This window comes from Poeciliopsis prolifica, unplaced genomic scaffold (assembly GCF_027474105.1).
Source record: "Poeciliopsis prolifica strain line A6 unplaced genomic scaffold, Auburn_PproV2 SCAFFOLD047, whole genome shotgun sequence".
In the NCBI taxonomy this organism is placed as follows: Eukaryota; Metazoa; Chordata; class Actinopteri; order Cyprinodontiformes; family Poeciliidae; genus Poeciliopsis; species Poeciliopsis prolifica.
The window spans coordinates 4,082,023-4,095,720 of record NW_026562422.1 but is presented as its reverse complement, the minus strand read 5'-3'; the positions used below and the strand labels follow the sequence as shown (position 1 = coordinate 4,095,720).

The window sequence follows — 13,698 nt, the reverse complement described above, 5'->3', positions numbered from 1 at the left end:
GGTCCTTGAGTCGGTAGAACATTTTCTAAGACGTCTCTGAATTTGCTTGACTGTAGCTTTAGATTGATGGACTAATCTGGGGAGCTGGGAGGTTCAGAAATTAAGAGTTTTGTCTTGCACTCGTTGAAGTGTAAGAAGCTCACCCCCGACAATTTACAACACTTCACTTACGTAGCCAAACAGTCGCCGCAGTGCGCCACAACTGTCCGATAAGCTGGTCCTTTCAGAGGAAGAGCGTTCCCTCTTTTGCAACAAATTTGCAGCAGAATTTTACCCATGAACACGACGCTATTGTTTTGAAGAGCTTCGGTTCTCCCTCCTCCAGTTGGACAAACAATCGTTTGTTGGGATAGTTTTCCTCAAATTTAAACGATTTGCTGCTCACATGAAGGCTGATTTTGTGTGGCATGGAAAGATGAAATCAGTTAAATTGTGCATCAAACCATCACAAATAACAAAAGTACATTTGTCCCTCTCACACCTGACGATGTTTTTATCGCATTGAGAACACGTTTCACTACTCCACTACAACGGCTTCAGCATGCCGACAGGGCTCGCGAATAAGTACTTGAAACATTTCATTACAAAATCACATGATGTCATAGAGAAATGAAGCAGACGGGACAGGTCACTCAATTCCATCTTGAAGATCTTTTTATTTGTCCGGTTTTCTTTGCATGTACGAGAACCGCCGTCTCACGGACGCGTCCGCCGTTATTGCTACATCTCAAACCTTTTCTGATACAACTGTAGTTTAAAGAGAGAAAAAGAAGACGAAGAAAACATTAAATAACCAGAAAACCTGGGGGGAGAAGCCAACATTTAAGGTAAGAAGGTCAGAAGGCAAAGAACCGAACAGATTAATCAGCACGCCTTGGTATGAATAAAGCTGTTTTTGAACCGTGCACATTTGATTCGTTGATGCAGAAAGGCAGCTGCTTGTCTCAGCAGCCTCATAATGATGATAATTGCGGATGAAAAAAGTTGAGTATAAACAGCTTTCCTATAGGTACATGTCACAGAGGAGAAGTGCTTGTGCAGAAAGCTCAGGCTTGGTTCAGTCATCTCCTCTCACTCATCTCTGGGTCCTGCAGCAAATACAAAAAGATGAGGGATGAAATCAGTCATGGTAATTTCATTTTTGATATAGCACCACATAATACATGCTCAAAGACCATATATGTTGGAATAAAATAAGCATGGCAATGCAGAAAAACAATAAGATCAAACGAAATACAAACACGCTTGGCCACGGAGTTGATGGAGTAGCTAGCTGTTGCATTTTCTAACGAGAATTTCTAGATTTGTCTGATAGTAGACGTAAACTGTATGGTTGGGAGGTTCAGAAATTAACATCTTTTAAGTTTAAGTTTCTTTAGTTCTTTCATGTAGCCAAACAAGCACCACTGTGCGTCAAAACCACCCGGTTTTTTGGGAAATAGAGCTGAGTGTCGTCTGCGTAGCGGCTTACTTGAACAAAACCGACCACTCTACTCTACGACTGTCAATATGGGGCAGGTTTTTCGTAGTGTGTGTGTTCAGATGTGCTTCATTTATTAATCTGGTTATTGCTACGTTCCACCTGCATCACGACGGAGTCCAGATATACGAATAAAGCTTCAGCAGCATGCTGGTCACTGAAGAGCTCAACTCTTCTCTGTATTGGCCTCATTGCCTGAGCACACAAAAGCGTGCCTCACATTTAGTCTGCTGACCATTTATGATTATAATTACCAAGACCTCTCATTTCATGAACGTTAGGGGACAACATCAGATCTTTTGGAACTGTTGGGTACCTTATTGGCACGTCTCTATAGGTTCTTATTGTCATGTTCACTTTTTCAGATGACCTTCGAGCCACAGGATTTTAATTTACATTACAGTGTCACTTCAATCAACATGATTTCAGAGGTACTGACTTCAATCGACGACACAAAGCTAACATATCACCACCTTAGTCTCTTTTTTTGTAAAATGTCATTTTGGAATAATCTCAACTTTTCTCTTTCTAAAAGATGGGGAAAAAAGGACATTATTTCAGGAAGGATATTAAATCAGATTCAGATCTCTGAGCAGATATCAGGACCACCGATAGTTTTTCCAACCATTATTCTGTACTTGTAAAATGCATTTCCAGCATTTTAAGCGAAACCTTGTGGGTTTTTTTTCTTTTTTTTTTTTGTGATACAAAAGGCATCCACAGAGGAAATCTGCTGCATCATCCCACCCCTCACCCCTCCGCCATGATTATCTGCTCGGAGCCCTGCTCAGTCAGCCATAATCCTGCTGGTATAATGCTGTTTTCAATTCCCTCAGGCTCACATCTCGGCTGAGAGCAGGTATAAAACACGTGACTGTCTGAAACGCTCGGGTTTCTGGTTGCTTTGCAAAGAAGTTTCCATGCCCAAGGCCTTTTGCCACACTTTTACAACCACAAACTGCGATGGTTTTATTGGGACTTGAATGTGATAGACAAACAGAAGAACTGTGAGGGATTGTGCCACGGATAGTTACCAGAAAAAAAACCCAAACCTGAACTCCACAAATCGAAGCTTCATCTACTGTGCTAAAAAAGAAAATCCCACAATAAGTTTTGTCTGCAGTTTCACAATCGCCAATATTGGAGACACGGCAGACATGTTGGTGGGAAGACGGACTGAGCTTAAATGAAGCCTCATCCTGGCAGAGTCTCGAGACAACACATCAAATGTAGAAGGGCCAACACGGCCACACAAATGATGTACATGACACTGAAAATAAAATAATGTAGTCAAAAGCTGATATTGCACATAACCCCAAACAAAGCATTCCCAGAAGGAAGCATGGTGGTGGCTGCATCATGCTGTCGGAATGCTTTTCTTTTTTGGGGCGGGAGGAATTCGATGGAAACCCAGAGGTGAAATGAAACAGTCGAGATAACCATATTATGTGTTGGAATGGCCTACTCAAAGTTCTTACCTAAATCTACTTGACCTCAAGTTATTTTTGTAAAGACTGTTAAAGGCACAGCCAAAGTTCTGCACATTGTGAACCTGGAGATCCTTTCTCACTGCAACCCAAACGTCTCAGACCTTCGTTCAGCTTCACCGCTTTGATTTCCTTTGTTTTAGTTTGTCACATCATACTCCAGTTGTGGTTGTCCTGTGACAAAAAGAGGAAACAAAAATCCAGGGCCGTTTTGAACCTCGGTGAAACACTTTCTCACGTAAATAAAGTTTGATTTGATTCGATGTTTTTGCGAGGCACTGTAACAGCTGGAAGACTCTGTTTAACGGCCTGGGGAAAAAAGAAACGTCCAGAGCGAGCTCCCGGTGGACCATCCTCATCGCTCAGCCGCTTCCCGCAACTCCAGCCGGATTTGCGTTCTCACGCGTGTCGTTTCAGCTTTTTTTAATTTCATGGAAAATCGTTGGATTAGTGCATTATTGAAACTACTGCCGCAACAAAACAGACAGATGGGGAGGTCTGAGAACGCCTACCTGTCGGCTGGGAGACGGTCACCATGATGCTGCGTTGGAAGCGGGATGGTACGGGGAGGTCGAGTGAAGGTTTCCTCTCTGGGAGCTTTTGTGGCGACTGCACTTTCAACACGAACGGGAAATAAAACAAAGAGTTTCTAAAGGGGATTTGAAGGAGGAATTCTCGCGGTGCGATATCTACTGTCCTCTGCACCTTCCGTCAGCACCGAAAGGACCGACAGGCTTCCGCTTTTGGGCTGGACTTCCAAACTCTCCACGTTTGTAAGGGGGCGGTTGGGGCCTGCCGTTTACTCGCGCGGGCTGCCAACCATTTGTGTTTAGCCTTTTCCTCGGGCTGGCTTTCCCACTAACAGGAGTGTTCCCTTGAAAGGCCCCGCAGCTGTCGTGAAGTTGTGCTTCCAGATAAACAATGACTCTTTCACTCCAGCACAGCTTCCAGTCCAGTGGCTGAAATAAGACGCAGCTGAGGGCAAATAGACGAAGAGAGAAAGAGAAAGAGAGAGAGAGAGAACGAGCGGTTTGTGTTGCCACAAAAAGAAGAAAATTGTTGTGTCCACTCTAAACATTAAGCTGGCTCCGTCTGACTAAAGGGCTTCACTGTTGAGAAATAACTACTGATATGGTTTAGTTCCCTAATACGGCAATAACACAAATCTGGATTTGTTCACTTTCACGGGAAAGGTGGTCAAAAGTATAATAAAACTGCTGATGGGTGATGATATGTAGTGTAAAAATGTCCCTTGTGTTGATTGGAAGAGGGGCGACATGTGGAGTGGCAAAGGTCAAGAGCCGATGACGTGGCCGGCGGTTTACTTTTCATCGAGATTTGCTTTGAGCTGCGCTTCCAGGGCCATCTTGTCAAAAGTGCGCATGTTGGTCTCCTCCCGCACTTTGTCCCGCACGTGGAAGGACGCCCGGGCCACGGAGCGGGCGCTCTCCAGCACCGCCTTCTTCTCCCTGAAGATCTGCTCGCTTTTCTCCAGCTTCCTCTCGATGGACTGTAGGAGCTCCAGGCGCCGCTGCCTCTCCTCCTCCTCCACCCGTTGCCTGTTGAGCTTCTGGAGTCTCTCCTTCTCCTGCCGACTCTGGACGGCCCGCTTGGCTTTCTCCTTGGCCTTCTCCTCGGCCACCACGGCGGCCTGCTGCGCTCTCTTGGCGGCCTCCTTCACGCGGGCCTCCAGGACCTGCTGCTGCTGCTTCTCGCGTTTCTCCGCTGCCTTGCGAGCCTTCTGGATCTGTTTCTCCTCACGCTTGGCCTTCTCCTTCAGTTCCTGCCCCCGGCGTTCGACTATCTGCTCGTAGTTCTCGAGGGAGCGGTTGAGCTTCTCCTCTGCCGCCCTCTTGGCTTCATCCCTCTCTTCCTGCTCTCTGCGGGCGATTTCTTGAATGAGGGCGGCGTGACGCCTCCTCTCTGCTTTGTTCAAACCTCTTCTCTCCTCGTGGGCCTGGTGCTCCCGCTCCTGCCTCTTCAGCTCAGCTATAGTAAGCTTCTCCTCCAGGAGCAGTCTCTCTTGCTCCAGCACTGCAGCCCTCTCCTCTTCCAGGGCCTTCAGGTTCTGTTCCTGAAGAGCTTTCTTGTGTTTCTCTTCTCTCGCCGCCTGCTGCAGCCTCAGCAGACGGCTGCGCTCCTGCTGCTCTGCCAGCTCCTTCCAGCGCTCTTCGTGCTCCTCAGCCTGCCGTAGTTTGGCGGCGGCCGAGTCGCGCTCCTGCTGGCAGATCTTCTGCTGGCGTATCGAAACCTGGGTCTGCCACACTCGCTGGCACTGGAGCACCGCCCGCTGCTTCTCCCGGTCCTCTTGCTCCCGCCGCAGCTCCTCCATCCGGCGCTCGCTGTCCCACTGAAGGTGAGCGACATAGCGGGTCTGGCTCATGATGTCTTCCTCCTGATATCTGGCGAGCATCAACGCTGCGATCTTGCGGTCGCGCTCGGACACGGCCTTGAGTCCTCGGCGCTTCACCTCCTTCACAATGCGCTCCACCTTCTGCGTGGTCTGAGGGGAGTGACTGAGGTCTCCGAGGCTGAGGCTGCGGCCCATCAGGGAGTTGAAGGTGGCCATTGTGCGAGCTCGAGGACTTGACATTTTGGCCCAGTGATCTCGTGCACCATCCCAGCTGTAAGCAGATGACGCCCCGGACTCTGATGAGGTGCATGTAGTCGTGGTGGTTGTGGAGGTGGAGCAGCAGACGGGATCCATCCTCCTCTGTAAAGACTCCAGGGAATGGCTTTTCCCCTGGGCCTTGGACTGGAATCCAAGATGTCCGTTGTGCTGAGAGAACAGCCCTCTTGTTACTCCATTCAGAGGCGGGTCGGACTTCTGAACGGCAGGCTTCGACACTGACGATGTTAACGTCGAGTTGGCTCTGGGGAAGGAGGGAGGTTTCGGTGTTGATCTAGGAAAAGTGTTGGAAGATTTACCACCGGCAGATTTCTTGAGCACTGGTGGGCCACCGGATGAAGCTGGAAGTGTGGTTTTCATATGTTCAGATGATGAGGACACCGAAGCTTTGACTGGTCCTTGAAATAGACCCTTAGAAGGTGGAAGGGATGTTTTGGGGTGGGACTTTGCAGGTGGGGTAGTTCTAGGTTGCATGGATTTTGGGGAGGTACTAAGACTAGAGGTGGAGGCTTTCGATAGGATGGTTGCACCCGATGCTGCAGGTTTAGAGGGAACTCCCACATTGGGAACTGAGCTGGAGGAAACTGTGTCAGATTTAGGAGGCACACCGATCCCAGATGTGACTTTATCCACAGAGGATGAAGACGTGCTGCTGTTGACAGCTGCCTGCAGAATCCGTCTTTTCTCTTCTCTAATGATCCTCTCCCTCTCTTCCCTGCACTGCCTGAGTTTGCCATGTCTGTCCTTCTCATAGACTTCGAAGAGACCTGTGGCGACACGCATGGATCGGCCCGGAGCCTCCCGGACAAAGTCGGCCAGCGGGCGAGACAGCAGCTCCACGGGTTTGACTCCACACCGAGCGCATGCCTCCAGAGAGCGGGGGCTCGTCAACACATAACGACTGCCCTCCGCCTCGGGCGAATCAAAGTTGTACAGGTCCAAGTGAAGCTTCGGTGGCAAATCTGCGTCAGTCTGAGTCTGTGGTTGCTGAGGTGCTGCCCCCTGTGCGCTGACCTGCGGCCCCACCGGAGACGCAGTGTGGCAGGGGCTGGGCTCCGAGCTGCCAGTGGGTGGTGTCTCGAAACCGGCATCACCTTCCTCCTCAGTCGTCGCGTCATCGGACGGTTCTGATAGTCGAGAGTCTTCAGCGGCCACAGTTGGTGCGTCAAGTTGTGGGCCTTTGCACTTATTCTGCTCCTCAACATCTGAGGGGTCGACCATAGTTGGCTCACACTGCAGGGAAAGAGGGCAGGAATCAGCGCAAGACGGGGAAGATGTATAAAACACACACACAGAATATGGATGTTAAAACCTAAAACATCAAATTCAGCTCAGATCAGAGATGCCGTCTGTGGGGGAAGGGTCAAGGCAAGCTTTCAGGGATGCATGCATGCATGCATGAGCACATGCTCCTACACTCAGTGATTTTACACCAGATGAGACATTTTCCCTTCGGGGGAAGTGAAATAAGGGGCAGGAAAACATCGCAGCCCTTTAACAGAAGGGCTATTTTCGGCAGAGTTACTAGGCTGAGAGAATTTGATTACTCATAGCCATGTTTTTTTTTTTTCCACACAATCGACCTACATGTAACCAACACACATTGAAAACAAGGAAAATTATAGTAAAATAAATAAAAAAATGAGTAGAGTATTGTGAACGGGTGTGGGGCCAAATTGATTCTAGGCGCGCACCTGCTGCCAGTGAAGGCCTGGACTTTTCCACTGTGATCCACATCAGGGGAAAAATAACAACTGAAATGACGGTCGAACGAGGTAAATTGCTCGAAATGGAACAACGTGAACGCGCGGATGTCTGGCGGATTGAACGCGGCGTCTGTGCGACACGGTTCACCTCCACTGACCTGCCAGAGAGCCAGGCGTTTGCTGAACCAGAGCTTCTTTCCCCTTGAATCCTCGCAGCCTCCCTTGCTCCCCGCATAATAGCAGGCTTTCAGGAACAACGGCTCCGGCCGCCGAGCCAAAGATGGAGCATCACCTCGCCGCAGCCTCCAGCGACACGATGGCGACAGATGGAGCCTCGTTCAGCGGCGCAGCTCCGATCGACGACTCCCGGACACAGAGCGGTTTCCGAACGTGATTTTTTTTTTTAAATATATATATTTATTTGTCTTACTGCGTCTCTCATCTACGGCAGATGTGTCCTCTCCAGCAGCTCCTTCTGATCCTCCCTAAGTGAAGCGCATCGCGTAAACATCCGCCGCCTCCACCTGCTTCCCCGGCAGCTCGCCTCGACTCAGCATCCTAAACTCCGCCTGGTTGAGGCAGAGACAGATCACAGCTGACATGTTGTAAATAATAATAATAATAATAATAATAATAATAATAATAATAATAATAATAATAATAATAATAGAGGAAAAATAGGGGAGATGTAGGAGTAAAAAAATATAATAATAATAAAGAAAGAACGTCTCAAGACAAATAAAATAATACTAAAATAAAACGTAATCCTGAATGAATGTATAATAATCAAATGAAATACTTAAGTCAAAATAATGGAAAGTCGTCAGTAACGTGGATGCGTAACACCGGAGGACTCCTATTGGTCAATCTTGAGTGGTTGTGATCCTGCGTGCAATTAATCGAAATGGACACAGGGGGGCGCCGGGGTAACGCGGTCTGGAGCGTCGGCCAGGCGCTGACAAGCGGTGGCTTGTTAGAATAAATGGAGGATTGAGATTAAGCCGGATATAGCCTATATATATATAGGCTATATATATTTACATATAATAATAGGCTATATGTTTTTTTTTTTGCCCCAGACAAGAAAAGAAGCTATAAGGTGTTAAACAACAACAAAAAACAAACAAAAACATGAAAGAATACTGAACTGATTTTTATTTGTTTTGATTGAATTCTGTTATGACTCTTATTATTTTTTTGCCCCTACTTCCTGTCTGCTCAGCTGCTGTACTCCCTTAACCTGATTGTCAGATGAATACATGTGTTAAACTTTACATGTCACAACAAAGAGAAAAAAAAAAGGCTTTGTGCACGGCGGTTCCCAACTGACTACGACAACTGAAAAAATGATCTGAGAATAAGAACATTTTTAAATAACAAAATTACCATTTTGCACAAAGTATCCATATCTCTCCCCCTTCCTGCTGTCCCCCGTTGTGTATATTAGATCCGTAAAGTTCAACTCATTGTGTTGGTTTACTTTCAAAGTGCATTAATGAGGTGAAAGGAAACATTTTTCCTAATGTTTATAGAGAAATTCCAACAGGTTTGGCATGCCGTTGCATTCATCCTCCTAAATAAGATCCAGTTCACCCATTTGCCTTTAGAATTTGCCTCATTAGCGAATACAGTCGACCGCTACACGCGAGCAGCTTAAGCGCTGCGTAAACCCAGCTCTTCAGTGGAGGCCTGGGAGGTTTGTTAGAGAATATTTGTGAGCAAACGGCATCACAGACAAAAAAGGAGCACAGGAACACGGTGGTGGAGGGGTTATCGGGGTTAGGTTGCGATCCTCTGCAGATTTTACAGAGCAAAGAGACAAAAGCGTAACTCTTTGGCATACACGCTGCGTCCAGGTGAACACTAACTGCACGTCGCATGATGTAATGCATGGTGCAGGAGGCATCATGCTGCGGGGGACAGAAGACTGGTGAGTATTGATGGGAAGATGGATGCAGTCGAATTACTGCGACGGAACCGTCAGACACGGCAGAATAGTGTTTTTTTGAGTTCCCTTTGGGATCAATGAAGGTTTTTCTCAGAATGGGGAAGAGATTCACCTCCCAGAGGGACAATGACCCCAAAAATACACTGCCGTGGTTTTGTTCATGTCAAAGAATGGCCCAGTCAAAGTCCAGACTTAAATCCGTTTGACAATTTATGGCATTGCTTGAAAGATAACTGCTGTTCAAAGACTTACTCTGTGTAGTATCACTTAGCCTGGACTACTTTTCAAAGAAGAGAGGATGGCCTTGTCTTTGTGTCACCAATAGAGTGGAAACTGATGTGAGCGCTGGAACCTTCTGCTGCCCATGTACGGAACGCCAAGAAGGCCAAAAAAGGTGAGACATTTAATGTCTCTTTCATACGCACAGTATCGACAGGGGAGCGTCTGCAAATGGAGCGGGAACAGCAGAAAATCACTGTCATCCAATCAGCGTATTCTTCGTTTGAAAAAGAACCAATCACAGCCAACGAGTTGAAACATTCCAGGAAGTGACAGAAACGACACAACTTTAGGACTCAAGAAAAAAAAAGCACAAGAAAACGTAGCTCAGTTGAATTCTGTCACCTGATCATTTGAGCATACAAGTATATTTACTTTGTCCATTGTAGATAAATTTCCTGCAGTCCTTGAGCCTCAAGCTGCTCGCGACGCCGCAGACTCGCGCGCAAGCAGAGGAGCGCTGACTGCGTTCCCTCAGCCGTCACCGCCGGCGGCCTCAAGCGACGCGCCGACAGCCACTCTCTCTGTAACCACGCTCGTCTGGTTTGGTTCAGCGATGATTAGATAACCCTGAGTGGAAACCGCAGTGATAACGACCCACTAAACTCCTGACCTGTTGTGGGGAACAGTGCGAGTTTAATTGGCTCCCTCCCGCGCGCCGTATCAGGTGGACGGCGGGTAGCGCGCGATGACAGGGAATGTGGTAGCTGGCTTGTTAACTAGAGGGGGAGTTGTGGGGGGCATTGAGTCTGGCTGGGTGGGTGCTGGAGGGGGTGGGCGGTGGGGTTTCAAGATGGGGCACAATTCACTGGCCGACAACATTTCCATGTTTCTGTTTTGGTTTTTGGTGGGCCGGACTGAGGGGTTCATCGAGAGGTGAGCCGCTCGGTGCAGTCATGGAGACCACCGGCTGGAGGGGGGGTTGCACTGGAGGAGATGGTCTCTCTCTCTCTCTCTGTATGAATATATGTTTCTATTTCTGTATCGCTTTACGTCTACTCACAAACAAACTTTCAGGTGTGTTTATTTTTTTGTTATAATTAGTATCGCGTGCAGATGGATTCTGGGTTCTTTTTTTTGTTTTTCTTGTCACACTTCAATTAGATCATTACTTCAAAATCAAATGTAACTTTATGTAATTAAGAGAGCTACTTCCACACGAGGAGTTAATTCATCAAAGCAGTGTTATGTAAAATCGACTTTTTTTCGTTTCATTTTATTTTATTAGCTTTACACCAGGTCGTAGTCTCGCTCCCTCGTCAACAAGCATTCCTGGAGTGTGGCTTTGGTTCTTTCGTGCACGTTTGAGAAATCTGCCAATCTCACAGGTCAGCTGTGCTAAACGTCCGTTTGGACCCAGCACCATCTTAAAGGCGCAGCTCGGTTTCCAAATGTCCGAACTCTCGCCTCACAGAGCAGCCCTCCCCACCCGCGACTCCTCAACTCAGCTCCTTCAGACTAGCCGGCAGCAATTAGCAAACACCTAGCGGAACTGAGCATCTGCTGAGCTGCTTTTGGAGCTTTTAAAGAGATACAGACCCACTTTCAATAAATTAAATTGTGACATAAAATTTTCTTAAAATCAAAAGAAATTTCTGTCTTACTGTTAAATAATGAGCTAACTTTAGTTAACCTTGTTTTTTTTTTGTTGACTTTTGTTAAAAACATAGAAGCCTGATTACGGTAGAACCAAGACAATTTGGTATTTTTATTTAAATAATTTATTGTGAGAACAAACTTAGTCACATGTGATTTTAACTGTTTCTTATTCAATGGAAATAACCACAATTGTGAAGTTGTGTCTTTTTCTGACAGGAAAATTGACAAAGTTTCAAATACATTTGTATCGGAAACGCAGCTACAGGAAAACGGGACTGAGATGAACTACACCCTAATCGTGAATTTGTGTGACTTCTGGAGACAAAATGCACTCTCCACTTTTCAGATTTTGGCTCAAACGGTTCTTGACAACCATAACACACAACTCAGTGTTACTGACACCAATAAAACACCGACTGGACAAAACATAAAGGATTTTAAGGATTTTCAAAACATCTCTGTTCCTGTTCCATTTATGTATTTTGATTTTTCTTTTCCTTTTAAAGCAAACATATGGTCCTGCACTGATCGGACACAACCAATGCAGGACTGTTATTGGAACCAGATTTAAGTTGATTTTGACTCTTAAAACAAGACGAAACAAAACAAAAAAAGAGAAAAAGACGATGTTTCACACGTATCGTTGGACAGATATACTGTAGTTCCAGAGGCGCGCGGCGGTGTCTGGACGTGTCCTCTGCTGCAGTCTGTCTCTTCTCTTCCCCTGGACACTCGCTGCCCTGCTGGAACCCTCTGGGCCTGTGAAGACCGGGACCTCCTGCTCCCCCGACAAACCCCCCCAGCCTCGGTTCGCTGACAGAAAGGGCCATGTTTTTTTGGACAGTTTCAACAACTCCCCTGCTTGACCCCTTGCTTTTTATCCCCCCCCCCCACAACCCTCTTCTTCACCTCTCCCTCTTCCTCCAGCTCTGCTGAACCCGAACAGGGCTCCATTTTTGGGGTATGTAGTGCTTCACGCCGCCTCCCTCTCTCCTCCGCTGAAGAGGCGAAAAGGTCCCAGAGACCGAGCTGTTAATTCAATCAGGAGAGCGGTATGCTCAATTAGGCATCCATAAGGGCCCTGGATGGGCCTGGGGGCCCTGTGGAGGACAGACAGCCCCGTCCCCAGGAGGTATTAATTGTGGATGACAGTGTATAAACAGTGGGGTGAATAGACAGCGCAGGTGCGAGACCCCCAGCCCAGACTCAATAGTCCTTTTCACACCTGCGACTCTCTCTGTTGCCACTTTCCCCTTTCTTTGTACAAAATAAAAAAAGAGAGAGAAAAGAATAATAATAAGAAAAAAAATCCCTCATATCTCACAGTTGAGCTGGCTTTTCTGGGTTGTTTATTTGCCGAGCACTTCCATCTCCAAGCATGCGAGTTCGTGCCTTGAAGAGGGGAGCCGGCGCTGTCGGCCAACTGAGGCCCCCGAATGTGGCTCCTCAATTTAGAAGCTAGTGAAAATTGCAGCCAGTACATGTAAAATATGTGGAATTTATAAAAATGAAATCCAGATGATACTTTAGAAAGCGAGGGGCTTTCTACCTGACCCCTGAGTTTCTTTCTTTTTCTTTCTGTTTTTTTGTTCACCATGCCACCCTCCCCCTTATTCCCTTCTCTGCCTGTCTTTCATGCTGTGTTGTAAATGTGTTTAGTTGTCTGTGGTTCCACAATATATCAGGTGAATCTAGACATATTACAGTATCTATCATGAATAATGGTTCTGTCCAGGGTTTTGCATAAGACATTTAACTATGAAAATCTTTTTAAATGTATCTGAGTAAAGATGCACTTGAATAAATCTGCCTTTTTTCTTCTTTTTTTTGCAATAAGAAGCTGAAAAAAGCAAGAAAAATGTTCAAACAAGTTTGAAATGCAACTGTCTTAAACACTGCTTTACTTTTTAAAAGTCGCTCAGTTTCCAAGACTGTCTAATTGGTAATCGACAAATTTGCGTTTCCCTGTCATTGATCCACATTTAACTCGTCACAGTGTGAGCGAGGACGGAAGTAAAGAACGAAATCCAAAACATTTCCAGGCTCTCTATGTGCCAAGTGGCTGTTTGGCAGGGAGACCAGGTTGAAGCGTTTTTAATTCCCTACAAACATATAGACGAATCGAGTTAGCTAAACTCTTTGGCAACTTCAGCTGGAGCTGGGAGCCGGGATCAGATGAAACTGATGAACTTTTCAGCCAATTTTCATAAGGGCGCTTGTTGTTAGAGTTTACGACTCCAGATGGTTTTTATCTTTTTCCACTTATTTGCTCTGTACAAGACCAGGTTTGTTTACATGTAGAAATGCCGTACCAGCAGTGGCGCCCCAAAACAAGGAGTCAGGGGGGCCGTGACCCCTCCTTGACAACTTCTAGGAAAAAGAAAGAAAAATTAAATAGCGAAATAAAATATTTATAAATACAGTTTGGGAAAATGGGTTAGGGAGAATGTCTTGGTTTGGGAGATATGCAGTTACTAAAATGAATGGAAGTCAATACAAAGTCTTCAGTTTGTACAGAAGTACAAGGATGTCTGTGTGTGAGTGTGTTGCTGCAGTTTTGGTGCTCTATC

The 13,698-nt window shown here is 46.5% G+C and overlaps 1 protein-coding gene across 3 annotated transcripts; it reads right to left on the bottom strand.

Annotated features, from left to right (window-relative positions):
* Window positions 1-631: 631 nt before the first annotated feature.
* On the bottom strand, window positions 632-7,859 carry ccdc177 (coiled-coil domain containing 177). 3 transcript variants are annotated; one of them, XM_055057142.1, is made up of 4 exons: window positions 7,461-7,859; window positions 3,480-6,829; window positions 2,959-3,384; window positions 632-1,088 (listed from the first exon to the last, which is right to left on the bottom strand). In XM_055057142.1, exon 2 carries the CDS (start codon window positions 6,815-6,817, stop codon window positions 4,289-4,291), a length of 2,529 nt encoding a protein of 842 aa, XP_054913117.1. In that variant the 5' UTR covers window positions 6,818-6,829; window positions 7,461-7,859; the 3' UTR covers window positions 632-1,088; window positions 2,959-3,384; window positions 3,480-4,288. The 3 variants fall into 3 exon arrangements, with proteins under 3 accessions (XP_054913117.1, XP_054913119.1, XP_054913116.1); XM_055057144.1 differs by having other exon boundaries at window positions 2,959-3,141; XM_055057141.1 differs by lacking the exon at window positions 2,959-3,384.
* Between the last annotated feature and the right edge of the window lie 5,839 nt (window positions 7,860-13,698).

Excerpts from the sequence above, each read along its gene's own strand:
- ccdc177 (XM_055057142.1), bottom strand. The coding sequence starts at position 6,817 with ATGGTCGACCCCTCAGATGTTGAGGAGCAGAATAAGTGCAAAGGCCCA.